This window comes from Nycticebus coucang, chromosome 12, assembly GCF_027406575.1.
Source record: "Nycticebus coucang isolate mNycCou1 chromosome 12, mNycCou1.pri, whole genome shotgun sequence".
NCBI lineage: Eukaryota > Metazoa > Chordata > Mammalia > Primates > Lorisidae > Nycticebus > Nycticebus coucang.
Genome location: NC_069791.1, coordinates 33,483,731 through 33,505,189, shown reverse-complemented (window position 1 = coordinate 33,505,189; position 21,459 = coordinate 33,483,731). Strand labels below are relative to the sequence as shown.

The 21,459-nt window shown below is 41.5% G+C and overlaps 1 protein-coding gene across 2 annotated transcripts in view; it reads right to left on the bottom strand.

Moving 5' to 3' along the window:
- ITPR2 (inositol 1,4,5-trisphosphate receptor type 2) overlaps positions 1–21,459 on the bottom strand; it is a 537,798-nt gene that overhangs the window by 326,985 nt on the left and 189,354 nt on the right. For both annotated transcript variants that reach the window (XM_053554147.1, XM_053554146.1), the window contains exons 17-21: positions 20,897–21,016; positions 20,592–20,777; positions 18,924–19,175; positions 18,344–18,488; positions 16,680–16,830 (exon numbers count right to left, since the gene is read on the bottom strand). In XM_053554147.1, the coding sequence (XP_053410122.1) occupies positions 16,680–16,830; positions 18,344–18,488; positions 18,924–19,175; positions 20,592–20,777; positions 20,897–21,016 (854 nt within the window). The remainder of the gene's footprint in view (positions 1–16,679; positions 16,831–18,343; positions 18,489–18,923; positions 19,176–20,591; positions 20,778–20,896; positions 21,017–21,459) is intronic.

The window sequence follows — 21,459 nt, the reverse complement described above, 5'->3', positions numbered from 1 at the left end:
ATTTCCTATGAGATCTGCTATGGTTTCAGTGCATCCCATAGAGTTCTTCTGCTGGAAACTTGATTCCTAATGCAGAGGTGTTGGGAGGTAGGACCTTTAAAAGATATTTAGGGTATGTGAGCATCTCCCCCAGGAATGGCTCGACCTTGAGTGGGTTCCTCATAAAAAGATGAGTTTAGCCCCCTCTTGCTCTCTCTCTCACCTCACCTCTCCTTGCCCTTCCACCAAGAGACAACATAGCAAGAAAGGCCCTTACCAAATGCCAGCTCCTCCATCTTGGACTTCCTAGCCTCCTGAACTGTGATAAATAAATTTGTTCATTATAAATCACCCAGTCTCAGGTATTCTGTTATAGCAGCACAAAACAGACTTAAGAAAGCTCTGAACCTCCACCTACAATTTTTTCAATCCTGGTGTAACTGGCCCCATGAACAAATTCCAGTGACCCCTCTGTTTCTATAAGCCTGTCCCTTAACTACCTGATCTTTGACTTTTTTTAATTGTTTCCCCAAAATAGTGGATTTTCTGCAAGACAAAGGAGTGGAGCCTCTGAAGGCCCCTGGGCTGAATTCCTGACACCAAGACTCACCCTCTCCATGTCCTGCCATCAAAGCGCACAAATGCTTATTAGTTATACCATTATCCGCCCCAAGGCACACGGCCCCTCCTTTAAAAGCCTGTTATCTATCTCAGTTGGGGAAACAGATGAGGCAGCATCTTCTGCTCTCCTTAAAAGACACTTTTCATTTAAAAATTCCTTTCTCCCTTGGTAATCATCATTGTCTCAATAATTAGATCTTTGTGTGAAGAGTAACTGGACCTATACCAAAACCCTTTGCCATTTGAACAACAGTACTTTCTGGGAAGAAAGCTGTAGTGATATGATGTTCCTTCCCAGATGCCCTTTCGTAAATGAGGGCCCGTTATGCCAACTGTTGAAGTGTTACGAGGACTACACCCTTCAACTGTCAGCCCCTATGGGGATGGACAAGTGCTATGGTCTGAATGTCTGTGTCCCCACAAAATTCTTACGTTGACATCCTCACTCCCAAGATGGTGGTGTCAGAAGGTAGAACCTTTGGAAGCAGTTTTAGGTCACGGAGGAAGACACGAATGGCATTAAAGTCCTTATAAAGGAGGGGTGAGGGACCCTCTTGCCCCTTCAACCACATAAGGACCATCTGTGAGAATGGGGCCATCTGTGAACCCAGAAAGTGGGCCCTCACAGACATCAAATCTGCAGGCACCATCATGTTGGACTTCCCAGCCTTGAGAACTATGAGAAATAAATATCTGTTGTTTATAAGCTACTCGCTTTGTGGTAATTTCTTATTATAGCAGTGCAAATAGCCTAAGAAAATTGGTACGGAGAAAAGGGGTGCTGCTGTAAAAAAATACCTAAAATGTAGAAGTGGCTTTTGAACGGGCAACAGATAAGAGACTAGAATTAGAAATTAGTGCTAGAAGCCAACATTGCCACAGACCACTAAAGATAATTCTGGCGATGTCTCAGAGGAGAGAAGGAAAGGTGGACAGAAAGCCTCACTCATCTTAGAGAACCTAAAAGGTCACAAACAGACTATTCATAGAAATACGGATGGTAAAGGCCATTGTGATGAGGTCTCAGATGAAATGAGGAACATGTTTTTGGAAACAGCAGAAAAGGTGATCCTTCTTATAAAATGGCAAATAACTCAGCTGAACTGTGTCTATGGCCTACTGTTTTATGGAAGGTAGAACTTGACACCAATGAAATTGAATATCTGCTTGAGAAAATATATAAGCAAAGTGTTGAAGGAGCCCCTGGTTCTTCTTGACTACTTAATAGCAAACTGTGAAAAGAGAGAAACTACTTAAAGACAGGTTGTTAATTAAAAGGGAAGCAGAAATTAAAATTTTGGAAAATTCTCAACCTACTCACAGTGAAAAAATGAGAAAGCCTGGTAGGAAGAGAGCAAGGGTGTGACCAAGCAAATCTCTGTTAGAGTTTAGTAGAAATCAGCCCTCTCCAGGGAAGCCTGGTGCTATTCATCAAGACAGTGGGGAGATTAGTCAGCCACTCAACAGAACCCAGGATCTGCTGTCCAAGAAAATGAGAGAATGACCCCCAAGACACTGAGGAGATCATAGGGCTACCCCTCCCATCACAGGCCTAGAGTGCAGGGGCCTAGAGAACAGAAAGATTTCGGGGGGGGCGGGGGGCTGCCACACACATTGCATCACAGGTCCACAATGCGAGGGCCTAGGGGACAGAAAGATTTCAAAGGAGAGGCTGCCACCACACATGGCATCACAGGTGCAGGGCCGCCACCCCTCCCTACCACTGGGCTCGGCAGAGGGACTAGGCCTGCCTCAGAATGAACTATACCTTGAGTCTCATCCACATTTGATTCAGACAGTATTGACATGACGCTCTGGACTTCTTGACTTAGGTTTCAAAGTTGATGCTGGAATGAGCTGAGGCTTTGAGAACTATTGGGATGGAATGAATGCACTTTGCATTGTGAAAAGGATATGAATTTTGAAAGGCCAGGTATAGAGTGCTGTGTTCTGAAGATTTGTATTTTGAAATGTTCTTGCACAAAGTGATGGTTTTAGGAGGTGGAGCCTTGGGGAACTAATTAGGTCAAGAAGCAGAACCCCCATGAAAGGGATTAGTGCTTGTCTTATTCTGTTTTATGTTGCTCTAACAGAATACCCAAGACTGGGTGATGTACAAAGATGTTTCATTGGCTCATGATTTTCTGGAGGCTAAGAAGTCCAAGAAGCACGGCACCAACATCCGCTCAGCCTCCAGTGGGGGCCTGGTGCTGCACTGAGGCACAGCAGAGAAAAGGAAAGACGAGCAGGTGTGTGAAGAAAGAGGGGCCAAATATAAGGAGGAAACTTGTGTTACAACACCCAGCTCTTGTGGAGACTAGCCCAGTCCCAGGAAAGCAGCACCCACTCTTTCCAGAGAGATGGCATTAATTCATTCACAAGGGATCTGCCCCCATGACCCAAACACTTCCCACTAGCCCCTATCTCCCAACACTGCCACACAGGCATTTAAACTTCAGCATGAGTTTTGGCACCCAAATCACAGTAATATCCTGATAAGAGTCTTAAGCCAAGCACAGTGGCTTAAGTCCAGTGGCTATAGTCCCAGCTACTCAGGAAGCTGAAGTAGGAGGATTGCTGGAGCCCAAGAATTCAAGACCCTGGCCAACATAGTAATACCCCATCTCTAAAAATAAATAAACACATTCACTGCCATGTGAGTTGTATTTAGCTGTATGCTACTCTTGAGCCTGGGGCCTCAAGAAGCATATATAACTCACATATCTCTTCACCTATCTTAACCTTAACCATAGCCCCAAGCAAAACAATTTTTTTTTTCCTAGTGTGGCAGTCAATGTGTTAATAAGTCTTGAGAGAGACCCTCACTCTCCCTCTAAGTAAGGACACATCTAGAAGGCACTATTTATGAACGAGACCCTGAATCCACTGGTGCTGTGATCTTAGATATTCCAGCTTCCATAATGATGAGAAATAAATGTTGATAAGCCACCCAGCCTGTGATATTTTTATTACAACAGCCTAAACAGACAAGGAAAATTAGTTTGATGAAGAGAGATACCTCTAGCAAGGGCACACACCCATTCCAGAGCTGCCCAAGGGGACATAAAGGCCCATCCCTCACACTAATGGAGACAACTGTGAAGGGACATTACAACTTTAGACCTCCTAGAGGCCTCCACTAAGACTACATCACATCCCTATTAAGTCACATCCCGTTGCCCAACTTGTTTCTTTCCCTCCTATTCCATTAGCATTGATCCTAAGAGCCTTTCCTAATAAGCCCTCCAAGCTTCTGTCTCAAGAGTTTGCTTCCCAGGGAATCCAACTGGCAAGAAGTAACTCTAGAGCTACTGAGGGACTGTGGTTGTTATTTTAAAATCAGGGAAGATTCTCAAGACCTTAAGAGAAAAACATGTTCATGACATAATATACATATACACAGACGGACAAGAGAAAGCCTATCACTGTGAACAGGATTGTAACAGGTGCTCGCCTCTTGTTAGAGTCTAAAGCAGTGGTTCTCAACCTTCCCAATGCCGTGACCCTTTATTGAAAGGAAAATAATTTTGTGGTTGGGGGTCACCACAACATGAGGAACTATATTGAAGGGTTATGGCATTAGGAAGGTTGAGAACCACTGGAAAGCTTCCTTTGGTATAAGCTGATGATCTGGATGGAGCACGAAGATACAGGAAGAAGGGAACAGCATATGGGAGATATGGAGGTGTGAGGAAAAAGATAGCAGAGATCAAACAAAGAGACCTCATTCAAAGCAGAAAGATAAAGGTAGACAGATCAAATAGGTCATCTGAAGAACAGTCCTTAATTCTGAGAGAAGCAGAATGGTTCTGGGAAAAATTAAGTTGAGAAATCAATGAAAAAGATTTTCATGAGTGGTAATTGTGATATTTTCTTTTAGCAAGGAAATCTTGCTAATGCTTCTTAGCATGGTGAACTCCCCCACAAACTTAAATCCTTTGCAGAGATGAAAAATTAAAAAGAGATAAACACCAGGCACAATGTCTGAAATGAAGATAGGTTGTACCTTGGGCATTTGCTGTTTGGTTTTGATCCTTGAACTAAACCTTTTTCTATTCATTCTCATCCCCCATCTCCTATACACCTCCTCAAAGTCTTAGTTCACACCTAGGGAAGTCTTTTTCTCCCTTCCTCCCTTCCTTTATTTCTCTCTCTCTCTCTTTTTTTTTTTTGTAAGACACTGTGGTTATTTTCAGTGAACTAAGGCTTCTGATTTCAAGGCACCAACGTCTCTATAAAGAATAATCATAGCTACATTAATCAGAAGATATGCTTCATGGATATTTGTTAAAGACTGTTTTGCAACACACACCAAAAAGAATGTCATTCAATGAATGATGGAAAAATTACATAATAATCCTCGAAGAATCAGTTTTTGAACTAAAAAAGACTTTAAAGATCATGTTTAGACTAACCTCATAATTTTATTAAAGAAGAAACTATTTTCAGGCAGTTTTTTTTGTCTGAAAATATTTTCATCCTTTCCCACCCATGTAACAATATTAAAAATGTTTCTGCCCCACCTCCCATCTCAATTTCTCTTCTCCTTTTCAATAGTAACTATGCTGCCAGCAAAAGCTTAAAGGTAGATTATGTGAAGTCCCTACCAAGGGGTTGGTGAGAGGGAAAGTTGAAGAAGCAACTGGTTCTTTGCCACTAGACAGTTCACATCATTATACTTTCTTCCCCAAATCTCTCAGGGTTGGGGTGCTCCTAGACATATACACATCTACCCAAAATGCCTCTCACTACTCTGCCTCCTTGTCCCTTCCCTACACTGGGATGGGCCCAGAGGACCACAAATCACCCAGCACAGCTGTAATCCTTTTAGAGCCCAAGGATAATTTCAGACTGTTGTGGTTGCCTGTATCTTGCTCTTAAGACCAAAGATACTTCATTCCCAAACTGGAAACTTCAGAGGAAAAGAAACTGGGCGAGTAAATGGAATTCTCCATTGATGTTTTTAGTGATTTCTCATTTTCAACATTATAACATGTATGCCAACAAAAGAGATTATCTGGTTACTGACTGGAAACAGGCCCACATGTCACTATTTAACGGTGCAAACTACCAAGATTTTGGAGTCTTGAAAAAGCAAAATGATAGAAGACAAAAAGAAATACTTCAGCCCTAGGTTGGTATTCTGGTAGTTTTCTCTGACATACTGCCTTTTCAAATTACGGTAAGCTCAAGAACAGGGTGACAACTGTGAAAAGAAATGACGGCGGTGTTCTCAATTCTCTAACTATGCCCAAAGTTTACTCAGTGGCAAAGACCTTAGTGTTCCATGTTGAGGGTTAAACCTGAACCACAGGCCCATTCAAAGAGCAAACAGAGTTGCAGCTTGTTCGGTGGCTTGATCTCCCACAAAGTTCAATTCCCACCTGCCGTTAAACATCATGGAAGATCCTCAGAGTGAACAACAGCGGATGATACGACGCCACAGCCAGGAGAAGAAAGAGCTACAGGCCCATGTCCAGAGGATGAAAAACTCCGTTCCGAAGGGCCACAGGAAGAAAGAAGGCAGATGCTTCTTGACGTGGCCGGCCTCGAGGCTGAGATGCAGCAGAAACATCAGCAAAGCTGGAGAAGTTCCATGAGAGCCACCCGGACAGCGGCAACCTCGATGCGGTCACTGACGATCTGGCCAAGATGGGCCTCGAGAACCGACCTCGAGAACCAGCCTCCGCGACTCCCGAGGGCACAGAGGGGAGAAAGAAGGGCCGCCCTTGGGAGAGAGCCGAGGGACTCGCAGAGGCCGAGATGGAGCGCCTGGACGCTGGCACCAGGAGGACGAGGACATGATCACCGCCATCATGGGGGCCAGGAGTCTGGCCGACCGCCACTGCGTGTGCCGCGCCATCCAAGATCAGCGGGCGCTCGCCGTGACCATGGAAAGCCTGCGTTCTCACGCCACCGGCTCCGAGCGGAAGCGCGTCGACGACTTCCTGCCCTTCTTCGGAGCCCCCAGACGCCTACGGCCGAGGATTCCCTGAGGTGCCGCGATGACGTCGTGCGCAGCGCGCGGTGGGGAGGCCAGCTGGAGACGAGGGCCCCGTGTCCCACGTCCTGCAGACCCCCCTGGAGGTCATCGGGGAGGAGTCCACAGGGGGCCTGCGCCGCGCCCGCAGCCTCAGGGAGCGCTGCAGCTGGGGGAGCCGCGGCCCGGCGCCTTTCCTGGGCCCGACCTCGCCGCCGAGCAGCCGCACCGCCCTCGCCATCACTTCCGGAGCTGAAGCAGCTGCTGCTGCGTCTTGCCTCTGTAGGCTGGGGTTTTTCTTTTGTTTCTTTCTGCTTTTTCTTTCTTCAGTGCACTCAAAATTCACTGGCCTTTCTCCTCCTTTCTCCCTCCCTTCTATCCTGTCAGTCCTTTATTGTGTCTTTCACGGGGGGGGGGGGGGCTGAATTTCAAGTAAAAAAAATCTGCTTTGCTGGCAGGCCTAAGTTTGACAAAATCTAACCTCTTTTGCCCCTAAGGGTCATTACCTCCCTCCCCTACTGAGAATCGGTCATGTTGCACGTAACTTAGGGGTACAATTGGAAACTTTTGGTTTGCTGCATCATTAAATTAACTGGGGAAAAATACGTTCACTAGAATAGCTTACTTAGAAAAAGTTGGAGTTTATGTGATCAAAATACTTTGTCAATCCCTTTTGCTGAGTTTTTTGAAAAAATTTATCATTGTTTGCTTTTTACTTAAGTTAGGCTACTGAGATGTCTCAAGCTGTGAACAGTTCTGCTTGTACTTCGTTCTGGTTTTTACTAAAACTTGCGTGGTTCCAAATTAATTTTAGTTGTTTAGATGGTTGCTAAATTCTAAATAATAGTGTTTGTTAAATTTAGAAGGTAAATGTAGAATGTAAATGTCTTAACACAATAACTAAGAAAATGCCAGGAAGGCTATGTCAACCAGTGTGATGAAAATATGTCAAATGGTATATAAAACCAGTGTATGGTGCCCGATGATCGCATTAAGGTACACAGCTATGATTTAATAATAATAAAAATAAATAAATAAAATTTAAAATTTTTTTTTTTTTTTTGAGACAGAGTCTCACTATGTCACCCTCAGTAGAGTGCCCTGGCATCACAGCTCAGAGCAACCTCAAACTCTTGGGCTTAAGCAATTGTCTTGCCTCAGACTCCCAAGTAGCTGGGACTACAGGCACCCACTACAACGCCCGGCTATATTTTTGTTGTAGTTTCGTTGTTGTTTAGCAGGCGTGGGCTAGGTTTGAACCTGCCAGCCGCAGTATGTAGCCAGTGCCCTAACCACTGAGCTACGGGCACTGAGCCCATAATTTTAAAAATGAAATGTTTTCAAAGAATATTGAGAATATTCACTTTATCAGCTGGTATGTGCATTTGCTTTTAACTTCTATATATGACAAAGAAGAGCACCGTTTGACATAATACTTCTACTCAAAAGATCAATTATACTGAATGGTGCCTGTGCATTTTAAATCACTGAGAGCAAATGATAGGCATTAGGTAAAGCAAATTGACTCCACAGAATAGACTGCTGGAAGTGAATAATTTGTTTGGAAACAATATTTCTTTTCTTAAGTAAGTACCTAGCCACTGAAAGGTATTGGATGGATACTTCTGATAATATCAATCTTCAGTTTTGCTACATTGAAGGCCAGAGCAGTGCCAGCTCCCTGTGTCTCCATTTGAGAATGCCTCAATGATTTTCTGAATGGACCACCCCTATCGCACGAAAATGAAAAGCTGCTTGAGAGCCTGGAAATTTCTGCTGAGCGTGCCAAGTAAAAGCCACTGTGAGGGTGAGCATCCCAGCCTGGCAGCTAGACTCAGACCCTCTCAACTAGCTCTAGGATGCAGGACAACTCTTGGTGACAGTGTGGCAGGCTGCACTGTCACCAAGGACCTAGCACTGGAAACCTTCTCTAAGTGTCACTTTCCAAGCCAGCCTGCCCACCACCTCAAACACTAATTGCTGGCATCTAAACCTACAGGATTTCCCAGAAAAACAAATGCTCTGCATGCACACCCCATATAAGACAGGCACCACAGAGGCTGGCGCAACATGGAACTCCAGAACTGTACATCTTTTCCTTTTAGACAGTCCTCCTGGTCTGCAATCCTGCAGCTGACCTGCCAAACAATTGCCAAACATTTCTCTGCATGTCCAACCCCAAATGTGCTGGAGTAGCATTAGTGTGGGAAGTAAGTTAGGATAAAAAAGATCTGGTTCAATTGCATAAAATTTTCCAGACAGTGAAAACTGTATGACTTACTTGAAAAAACTGGTTTATCTAGTAGCAACAGTACTCATAAAATTACTACTTCTTTAAATTTGTGTTTTGCCAACTGACTTCCCATTGAAGATAAAGCTTCATTGAAAGAGGATGGTATTGGCGGCGCCTGTACTCAGTGGGTAGGGCGCCAGCCACATACACGGAGGCTGGCAGGTACAAACCCAGCCTGGGCCAGCTAAAAACAACGACAACTGCAACAAAAAAAATACCTGGGGGCTGGGCGGCGCCTGTGGCTCAAAGGAGTAGGGTGCTGGCCCCATATACCAGAGGTGGTGGGTTCAAACCCAGCCCCAGCCAAAAAAAAAAAATAGCTGGGAGCAGCACCTGTGCTCAGTGGATAGGGCACTGGCCCCATATACCGAGGGTGATGGGTTCAAACCCGGCCCTGGCCAAACTGCAACAAAAAAATAACCAGGTGTTGTGGCAGGCACCTGTAGTCCCAGCTACTCGGGAGGCTGAGGCAAAAGAATCTCCTAATCCCAGGAGTTAGAGGTTGCTATGAGCTGTGTGATGCCACAGCACTGTACTGAGGACGATAAAGTGAGACTGTGTGTCTACAAAAAAAAAAAAAGTTGTGCAGAAGCTTTTTATTTTTATCAAATCCCACTTGTTTAACATTTATTATTGCTGTGCTTGCCATTGGGATCTTAGTCATAAATTCCTTGGCCTAAAACATAAAAAAAAAAAAAAATAGCCGGGATTTGTGGCGGGCACCTGTAGTTCTAGCTACCTGGGAAGCTGAGGCAAGAAAATCGCTTAAACCCAAGACATTGAGGTTGTGGCGAGCTGTGATGCTACAGCACTTTACCCGGGGCAACAGTTTGAGACTCTGTCTCCAAAAAAAAAAAAAAAAAAAAGGATAGTATTTAGAAGTATCCATATAAAAAAAAAAAAGAGGAAAATATAATCTAAATTATTTGGCTTTAAAAGTGCCAAGATGAGGTATACTGGGTATTGTAATATGGCAACACCTCCATGATACCTAGTAGCCAGCCTTTAAAATAATAGTTCTTCCCCACCAACCCAGGGACTTTCCATAATCTGGGATTTCCTCTCTGGCATCAGCCCTGTCTCCCTCTACACCACAGGAATTTTTCCCAGGCTTGAAAATCCTGTCTCCACATTTGGAGATTCCAGAAATATGTTCCCTCTTGCTTCTTTTGTTAAGAATTTATAGAGTCTAACCACTTTGGTTAGGAATTTATAGTCTAATAGAATCCAGCTACACAACACATCTCCTAGTAGAGTTGTAAAATAATTCTTTAAGCCTGAATTGTCACCTTTCAAAACATAAATCCTTTCCTACCAAGTTAATTAAGTTCTTAACTTTTTTTGCTTTAAAAAACTTTCAAATTTATGGGAAGAGTTGCAAGAACTCCCACATATCTGCGCCGAGATTGACAAATTCTGCCGCATTTGTTTCTCTCTCTCTGTGTCTACACATCCATACATACGCAACATACACAGGTGCATGCGGGCACTCTTCCTGCCCTATTTGAGTCCTAGTTCCAGACATTGTAACCTCTTAACTCTAAATTCTTCGGCATGTATTAACTAAAAACAAGTGCATTCTTTTATTTAATCACAGTGCAATTATAAAAATGAGAAAATCTAACTCATATAACACTATAACCTACAATCCATATTCAAATTTTATCAATTGTGCCAATAATGCCTTCTATAGATAATATTTTTCCTGATTAAGGTTCCAATCCAGAATTTCCTATTGCTTTTAAGTTGGCACGTCTCCTTAATCTCCTTCAATCTGGAACAGTTTCTCAGCCTTCCTTTATCTTTAGTGGCACAGTATTTTTGCCCACATATCTCTATTCTCTCTTCTCCCCTCAGGAACCAAAGTGATCAGATCACATCAATCCCTTCTCAAATCCCTGCAAAGATTGCCCATCGAACTTGGCACAAAATTCTTCCCTTCCCTCACTCCATCACACTCCGTATCATCATCCTACTTTATTTTCCTCCATAGCATTCTCTGATGTTGAGTCCACATTTGTTTATTTAACATATGTTTCTCCCAATGGTAATGGGTAGAAACTTTGCCTGCTAATTTGTTGTACTCCCTGAGTTCTTGAAGATAAGAACTTTATCTCGTTCATTATTTATTCCCAGTCTCTAGAACAACCTCTGGCATACAATATTTTATTCAATAGATTCTTGTTGAACAAGTTAATAATTCTCAGACTGCTGAAAGAATGATTAAGATACCAGAGGTGAATGGAATTCACTAGAAAAGATGAGATTAAAAAAAAATGCCTGAGTCTTAAAACTTCAATCCCCAATCCCCAGGCTGGGGACCATTACCGATCCATGGCCTGACAGCAGGGACCAGAGCTAGCAAAGCTGCATCTGTATTAACAGTTGCCCTAATCACTCAGGTCAGTGCCTGAGCTGCACCTCCTGTCAGATAAGTGGTGGCATTAGACCCTCACAGGAGCACAAACCCCACTATAAACTGCACATCGGAGGGATCTAGGTTGGGCTCCTTATGAGAATCTAATGCCTGATGGGCAGAGGTAGAGTGGAGGACGTAACCAACGCACTTTGGGTGTCACTGTCTCCCATCACACTCTGAATGGGACCATCTAGTTGCCTGAAACAATCTCAGGGGTCCCAGTAAGTCCACATTATGGTGAGTTGTATAATTATTTCATTATATATTACAGTACAATAATAATATAAATAAAGTACACAACAAATGGAAAGCACCTGAATCTTCCGCAAACCATCTCCCTCACCCTGATTCATGGAAAATTATCTTCCATGAAACCAGTCCCTGGTGCTAAAGGACAGGGGAGACTGCAAACAAGCTATTAGCAATTAAAATTTTTTAAAAGCTTTTATTTGGATGAAACTCTGAAAGTAGACTGTAAACACAGAGACCAAAAGTCAGGATCAATTTCTAGCTTTTTAAGAATGGTTTGGTTTAGAGAAAACTGGAGATTATAAGAAGCACTGTTGATACATATAAGTGTTATGTGCCCTCCTGGAGAGGTTTTTTGTTTGTTTGTTTGTTTGTTTTTCAGATTAATGTGAGGGTACAAACAACTAGGTTACACTGTTTGCATTTGTTAGGTAGAATCCCTGTTGTAGTTGTGTCCTGCAACCAGGAGGTGTGCCATATACCCTTACAATGTTCCCATTAAGTAGAAGCACACCAATCACCCTCCTTCCTCCCCTCTACTACCCTCTCAGTCCCCCTCCCTCCAATTGACTTGAGTTTTTCTCTTGTGTGTAGGCATGTATTAAATCATATTAGTATTGAGTACATCAGATACTTGCTTCACCATTCTTGTGATGCTTTACTAAGAAGAATGTGTTTAACTCCATCCAGGTTAATACAAAAGATATAACGTATCCCATCTTTTTATGACTGAATAGTATTCCATGGTATACATATACTATAGCTTATTAATCCATTCCTGGGTAGGTGGGCATTTAGGTTGTTTCCACATCTTAACGATTGTAAACTGTGCTGCAATAAACAATCTAGTGCAAATGTCCTTATGATAAAATGATTTTTTTTTTCTTCTGGGTAGATGCCTACTAATGGGATTGTGGGATCAAATAAAGGTCTATTTTGAGTTCTTTGAGGATTCTCCATACTTCTTTCCAAAGAGGATGTATTAGTTTGCAGTCCCACGAACGTATAAAAGTGTTCCCTTCTCTCCACATCTGCGCCAGCATCTAGTGTTTTGGGACTTTGCAATGTGGGCTACTCTCACTGGGGTTAGGTGATTATCTCAGGGTGGTTTTGATTTGCATTTTTCTAATGATTAGGGACAGTAAGTATTTTTTTCATATGTTTGTTAACCATTTGTCATCTTCAGAGAATTTTCTATTCAAGTCTCTTGACCAGTGATAGATGGTGTTGTTTGCTCTTTTTTTTTTTTTTTTTTTTTGTGGTTTTTGGCCAGGGCTGGGTTTGAACCCACCACCTCTGGCATATGGGACCAGCGCCCTACTCCTTGAGCCACAGGCACCACCCGCTCTTTTTTTTTTAATTAATTTGAGTTCTCTATAGAGTCAAGTTATCAACCCTTTGTCAGATTTGTAACATGGAAATATTTTTTCCCATTCTGAAAGTTGTCTATTTGCTTTAATTGTTGTGTCCTTAGCTGTGCAGAAGCTTTTCAGCTTAAGTCCCACTTGTATGTTTTTATTGTTGTTGCAACTGCCACTGAAGTTTTCTTCATAAAATCTTTCCCCACCTCCGTAAGTATTAAAAGGAATCTCTCTGTAGTGACAGTTAGGCAACAAAATCTACACAGACCACCCCCATGTCTCCCTGCTCTTTGATTTACCACTAAAGTTCTTAGGCTTTGTTTTGTTCTCATTCATCCATTGTTTACAGTTTTATTTCTTATAAAATTTTAAACTTCCATAAAAGATGCAATCATAGTGAGGAACACTCATAGACCCTTTCCTTTTCTCCCCATTTGCTTTCACAATTCCTCCCTCAAAGCCTTACTACTCTCTCTGAATATATACTGTATATAATAGTTTTATTATGCTACATCTTAGAGAGTGCCATTCTGGACAATGTCACCTTGTGGATTCAGGTTGTTATTTATTTCCAGAATGGAATTTTCAACTGTAATTAAAAGTATCCATTGTGTTCCACTGCTTTGCTTTTCTTCTTCAGGGACTCCAGTTGTTCCTAGGATGGCTCCTCTTTGACTTTCTTCTATTTCAACCACTTTCTTTCTCACCCTTGTTACTTGTTTCCTTATATCACTGTTATTCTCTTCATTGTTCTCCTGCCTTCCGGCAATGTCCCTTTTTACATTTTCATTCAAATCTATTCTCCTTTTGACACCTATAATTTAGTATGTTATTTCAAAAATAATTAAGTCAACCATTTTACTCCATTTCTTTTCTGAGTTACATCAACTTTTGCTTCCTTTTTCCTGGGTTTTGGACCATTTCTGACCTTAGTTTTTAAAATTTATGATTCAAAGTGTTTTCCATAGCTCAATATTTGCCTGAAGACACTTAAATCGCATTTAGATGATCTATGTTACCATCTTTTTCTCCTTCATGGTGGCTTTTCAGAGAGGCATTGCCATGCACTGAAATGTTTTGAATTTCCATTCAGTTTTGGTCTGATGTTAGTTTCACCTAGTGAGATCAATGAAATCTGTGCATTTTGCCAACAGGCTTGACAATGGGTGGGTTCACACAATCTCTAGTTCATGAGCTCCCTCTCCTGTTAGAGACGTGGCATGCAGTTTCTTTTTTTTTTTTTTTTTTGTAGAGACAGTCTCACTCTATGGCCCTCGGTTGAGTGCCGTGGCCTCACACAGCTCACAGCAACCTCCAACTCCTGGGCTTAAGCGATTCTCTTGCCTCAGCCTCCCGAGCAGCTGGGACTACAGGCGCCCGCCAGAACGCCCGGCTATTTTTTGTTGCAGTTCAGCCAGGGCCGGGTTTGAACCCGCCACCCTCGGTATATGGGGCCGGCACCTTACCAACTGAGCCACAGGCGCCGCCCGGAATGCAATTTCTTTACAGTTTGTTTTTTGATGAGGGCAGTGAAGGAAAAGTTACATGTCCATCAATATGGTGGTGTTGTTTTTTTAATCTTGTGGTATTTTAGACTTCCCCAACTTGTTTCTTTTCTCTTCACCAACAAGACTCTACAGAGTGTCCATTCTTTATTCCATCTTTAGAAGCCCTGTTTTTCCACAGCTGTTACCTAGGTATTTCTGCAAGTCCCTTCCTCTGTAGTCAGTGCTCTTATTTACCTGGAGACATTTTCAGCATTTTTACACTTTAGATTTTTCTCTTTCTGAGGGTGGTTTTCACACAATCCCCTCTTATCTTTTCTGCAGATGCTCCAGAAACCACTACACGATGTCTGTTTTTCTACTCACAGTAACTAATGTTTGTGCATGACCTCTGGCTGCTAGTCATGCTGAAGGGGAGGGATTATGCAGTTCAGTTGGTTTCTTATTGATGTGCACAGTTTTTTGGAAGATGTAAAAGGGATGGATATTCAGACAACAGCAATTAATTACTTCAGCTTACTGAAAATACCTCATTTATAATTCTTAACCAGTTATTTCTTCCTTATATCTGAAATTACATTTCTGGTTTTACCTTTTTAGTCCTGCAGTGGATACCATAATGGAGACTCTTATGGTCCACCCAGATCCTGTCTTCAGGGCTGAGGCATCTATTCCCCGGTTGCTGGCTATCATGGCTGACTACTTACTGCTGTGCTTCTCACGAGGCCAACACTTGGGCAAAGGGAACTGCTTTACCCAGTGTCACACACCCCCTCCTTAATGACGCCAGCAGCCAATGATACAAGGATACAAAGCTCAATCCCTTTGCCTTAATTTGTGACAACTCCAAAGGAACGTCCCAGCTCCTGAGCTCCGTGCAGGGTCAGCTGAGGTTTCAGTTGTAACTGCATTACAAATGAGATTTCTGTCTGCCCAGTCCTGCCTGCCTCACTTGCTTGTAGAATTACCTCCTGAGAGGACTCCTCAATACACCTGCAAATAAACCTCTACCTCAGGGTGCCTTCAGGGCATCCATCACCATTGTAATAAAAAATTTGTTCTAGCCAGGTGCAGTGGCTCACACCTGTAACCCTAGCACTCTGGGAGACTGAGGCAGGTGGATTGCTTGAGCTCAAGGGTTCAAGACCACCCTGAGAAACAGCAAGACCCCATCTCTACTAGAAATAGAATAAATGCTAGCTGGGCATAGTGGCACATGCCTTTTGAGGTAAGAGGATAGCTCAAGCTCAAGAGTTTGAGATTGCTGTGAGTTACTATGATGCCACGGCACTGTACCCAGGATGACAGAGTGAGACCTTGTCTTAAACAAACAAAAAAAGATTGTACTGCGCTATGAGACAGGCACTATTGGAAGTCTGTTGATATGTTATATACATTATACATTCACTGAATTCTCACAAGGAACCTGAGAGGAAGATACTATTATTATCATCCTCATCTCTCAGATGAGAAAAGAAAAATCATAGAGAAGATAAGTGAATAAATGGTAGAGGCAGGATTTGAATAGGAGCACTCTGACTGGAAGCCCTTTCTCTTATCTCCCGACCCCACTGCCTTCACACTGGCCTGGCACCACCACTTATCCAGCAAGATGTTTGGCAGGCCCTTAACTTGCATCCTCTCAGCCCCGCCATGGCGCACAGCCAACACATGATACACACCGAGATGATCACAAATAGTCAGATTTTTTTTTTTTTTTTTGAGACAGTCTCACTACATCATCCTGGTTAGAGTGCTGTGGCATCCTAGTTCACAGCAACCTCAAATTCTTTGGGCTTGAGCAATCCTCCTGCCTCAGCCTCCCTAGTAGCTGCAACTATAGGTGCCCACCACAACACCAGGCTGCTTTTTCTATTTTAGTAGAGATAGGGTCTTGCTTGCTCTTGCTGAGGCTGATCTCAAACTCCTGAGCTCAAGATCCTCGCACCTCGGCCTCCCAGAGTGCTAGGATAACCGGCATAAGCCACCATGCCCAGCCTGCATTAAAATATTTTAACACATAATATTTTCATGAGTGAATTGACTACAATGTCAATTGCGAAAGACATAATTTGATCTTATGAATTTGTTCTTCAAAGCTTTCACAGTGTAAACAGGGTAGCACATTTGAAAATCCACCCTATTATCACTCAGGAACACTTTTCACATGTACTCACACCCATGTATTAGCAGGTACATGTTAAAACTTCTCTGTAGATTTGGTTTTTCAAGTAATGCCAAAAATATTATAATATTACCCAAAAGTTCTTACCTCCATCTTGAAATTTGCTTAATCTCTCAAAATATGATGACATGGGAGCCTGTACAATGTCTAGGATAGCCAAAAGTGTTCTTGTTAGCCTTAATAACTCACTGAAACTATAAAATCCAAAGTATATGAGATTCCGAGCCAAGTGGACCACCTTAATAAAAAAGGGGTGGGGAGGGAAAGAAAAACAATGAAAAAGAAAAAGAAAAAACATTGGAAACTGAAGTAAACATTGGCATGCTTTTATTATCTAAATTAGCTTCTAACCTTCCTAATTCTTTAATACCTAGGAATTAAAATACCTCCAAAAGCAATCACTTGAACTTTGACTTGTTAAGGCGTATAATTAAATCCAAATAAGACTTTGAATACTTTAAGGTGGTTGATTAAGTTGACATTAAAATTATGTGTCTCTTAATTAAATATTAACTAATTGAAGTCTGTAAATACACCTTTATAAACAGTTACTTATATTAATTATGTCAATAAATAGATATTATCTATGAAATTTGCCCAGAAATTTATGTTCCTTATGGTGCTTTGTGGTTTTCTAAGTACTTGCAGATATTCTAAGTGTGAGAGTCAGGCTCTAAGATGTGGCACCTGACGCACAGTCTCCTGGACATTCTACCAGGGTGACCAAAAGAAGTGATGGCTTGTCACTGCCAAGATTAGATTATAGAAGACTACACCTCTCATCGTGGTCTCTCTTTCTCTCTCTCCTTGATGGTTTCCCTAGGGGAAGACAGGTACCAGCAAGGAAGTTTGGCTACCAATAACCGCATGAGTGAACTTACAAACACGCCATCCACCCCAATGACTACAATCCTAGTCTACAGCTATCCGGCTGCCCCAGGAGAAACCCTCAGCCAGAGTCATCCAGCTAAGCTACTCCTGGGTTCCTCAACCACAAAAACTGTGAGATAATCAATGTTTGTTCCTTTAGGCTGCAACTTGGGATATCTTATTACACACTGATAGGTGGGTAATATACCTGGTCTCAAGTAACAGCATCCTCCTCTCTACTTTTATCACTATATCCCTAAAATGATACTATAACTGGAGCTATTTCAATTCAGTTTAATGAGGATGAAAAATCACCTCCACGTAAATGAAAAAAAGTACCTGAACATACTGTAAAATATGCCTTACCGTCTTTGTTCATTAAATGCAATAAAGCTTATACAATCAAATTTTAAAACCATGTAAAATAGTAAATAAAGAATAATTGAAAATAAAATACAGTAGAACCTTCTTAGCTGACCACTCTCTGTGTTGACTACTTCCTTAAGTTGACCTAATTTTCTATAGACTGGACATGCACCACATATAGGTATCAATACAGTAGGCCTAGTTCCTTATGCTAACCACCTCCTTATATTGGCCAGTTTGTAACAGGTCCTTATGTGGTCAGCTTACAGAAGTTCTACTGTATTTCATACTAGATATCAAGGTATAATCAACACACCAGATCTACCTTTTAAAAACTGGCAGAGAGATTCACACGTTTATGACCTAAACTACCCAAGTACCAAAACATCCTAAATATTAGGATGGAAAGAAGGAAAAAATTATTCAAAGGAAAAAAAATGTTTGGTGTTTAGTATATCTAATTTTTGATGGGGAAAATTTAACAACTTCATGAATAATTATTTTAAATAAGATACCTCAAATGTCAGTTTGTTTTTTTCTTTGTCCCCAAAAGGAAAGGGCTGGTTTACAACTTCTTTCAAGTATTCTTCAACGAATTCCATTGTCAGTGCAAATTTCCTCTTCATATCATTTCTGGAAGAGTCTGTTATAGAATCATATCTAGAAAGACAGAAAGAAGATAAATCAACCACAATCATTTAAAAATAGGACAATTTGTATACTTTAGTGTCTGGGCCTCCTAATCTTGCTTAAATCAGCTAACTACCTGAGTCCTCATATGTAAAATAAGGCTACGGTGAAATGAGTTAATACATATAAAGCACATAAAATCAGCCTACTGTAATATTAAGCACTTACCAAATTTTTACTCACATTATCAATATTATTTCTCTTTATTGGCTTCCAGAAAGATGCTACTATTATCACTAGGAATTATCATTTTACCAAAGAATATTTTATTTGCATTTGGAAGGTTAACAACCTGAGTTAGAACACACAAATGCCCTTTGGTGTATTTCATTTCAACACAGTAAACATTTGATTTTGAGTTCATCTGCTGAATTTAAAGGCCTCAAGAAATTTTTCCAAACATACTCATGAATTGTGATCTTTGTGGGGATTTCTGTCCAGAGCCTGGCATAGCGAACAGGCACCACAGATTCCTGGGGATCCCGGTCAACGTGCATGTGTAGCATGAGGCGACAGAAAGATGCTCGGAGGTCAAACGGCAGGCTTTCATCGGACATACACCGCAGGATCAGATCTACCGAGAGCTGTGTCGAGATCTGGTTTATGGCCAGATACTGGCGATCCAAGCACATCCGTGCAAAGAGGTTTAGCTGGTACCTTAAAAATATTAAACATATTACATTACTTGTCTTATCTTAATAAATTTCTCAAACATCTTAGTCCCAATCAGTATCCATTTATGATACCTATATTTCCAAGTGTTTTTATACTAGAGTCAAATTATTATCTCACATATAATCCTAGCACTCTGGGAGGCTGAGGTGGGAAGATCACTTAAGCTCATGATTTCGAGATCAGCCTGAGAAAGAATGAGAAACCCTGTCTTTACTAAAAAATAGAAAAATTAGCTGGGCATCGTGGTGCAGCCTGTAGTCCCAGCTAGTTGAGAGGCTAGAGCAGCAGGATCCCTTGACCCCAGAAGTTTGAGGTTGCTGTGAGCAGGCTGACAACACAACAGTCTAGCCTGGGAAACACAGTGAGACTCTGTCCCAAAAACCAAAAAAAAAAAGAAAAATACCCTTTTATGGTAGTAGGCTAAGTCATTACATATATGATGTGATTAAGTAGGATAAGACAAGACAATTATGAAATTGTCCCTATGCCCCTTCAGTGACAATTTCTCTTACTTGTGCCAGCAACATGCCTCTGGTGGACAGTGTTGTTACGCTCTTAGTTTCCTAGGATTACAAATACTGTACTCAGCCTGAAGGCTATGGGAAACATCTCACATGAAACCATCTGTCTCTACCTTCCTCAGTTTCTCTCAGCTGTAGGCTCTAGAATCTACACTATAAATTTAGTCCATTCAGTTCCAAAACTAAATGTGGTCAATCCAAATGGCACTGGTACACTTGGATTCACCAGACCAGGTCTGAGATTAATAATTAGCCTTTGGTTGTCTTGCTATAGCTGTAGAAACCAGAAAACACAGGCATTCTCTGCCCTTCCTCTGACTCCTGCCATTTGGGCCCAACTTGGCTCCCACGTCTTCTGTCTTTGGTTTCTGTCCTTTAAACTCAGAGATGACAGCTAGGTTCTTGATCCTAACACTAAGAACTACCTTTGCTATTTCTGCTGCCATTGCCACCCTTGAACTTTCATAACCACAGGTACCAGTCACCATGTATTAATAAGTGATACATACTAAACTTCCTTTGAGTCAGTCCTGCAGCCAGATTAGCGTCCCAGCCCCAGTTCTATCTGTCTCTTAACTCCATCACCTGGGTCCTCACATCTGCCCTACTCCAATCAATAAGAGGAAAACTTTTTTCCTTTTGCTGCACAAAAATTCCAAACTAGTGGAAAATCAAGAAAATGGCAAGTGACATATGCAGAAAAGACAGATGTTAAATTTTATCTTGAATATTTTAAAAAGTTCTAAACATTCTAGCTACTCAACTTCTGATATGACATTTTAAATTTCTTCTTCCTAGATACCTTTTAGAGGTGTCAAAGAATCAGCTGTCAATGACTACGTGAGCCTGACAATTATGATTCTCTACAGTACTTCACCTGTAGTAGGTAAGAACTTCTAAATCAGCTTTGGTGCCTTCTTTTGCCTCTTGAGCAAGGTGCCTGATAGCTTTGCCATGAGGTTCCTTGTTGCTGTCAATCCAGTAGAGCCAAACTTCTTCATCATCCATGTCGTCCGGAAGGATGGAGCTCTCCATGGGATTGTCAACTTGCATTGAGACCACCCTTGAAGTAAATAACACATAGAAAAATCTACTAAGACGTGCACTGACAAACATGACAGAGAACTACAGTACTCACAAATAATGAACTGAAAACAAACCGTGTCCTTTATCTGGGCTTACTTAGTTTGAATGAGAATGTCCGCATTGCCTGGACTCAACATAAATTTACAGATGAGTTCTTGAGTTACAGGAATAGCAGTGGTATTAGACACACACAGATCTGACAAATAATCCAAAAATCTGGCAAGAGAAAACAAATTAAATTAAATTTTAAGACAAAGCATTTTAGAAAATTATCACAATAAAAATACAATTGGGGATGTAATGAAAGAAACTTAATTCAAAATATTTTTAATATTATTTCTATGCACTATTTTTCTAATGTGTTGCTCATCATTTGTATCATTAGAAACATTCTTTTTTTTTTAACGCAAACCTTATTTCAAAAAAGACATTTGCTTCTATTTATTTGGTGATACTTATCCCACAGCAGCGTGATTTGTGTTTAGAAAATTATTTATCTGCCCTAAAGTGAGACTCCCCAGAATGGAATATTAAAACACAAAAGCAGATCAGACCTAATTCTGTACTGAATAAAATAGGAATAGCACACTTCCTCAAAGTAACTATGACCTGGCTGAGTCAGAGGCCCATTTATCTGTTATACTAATTAGTTAAGAAAA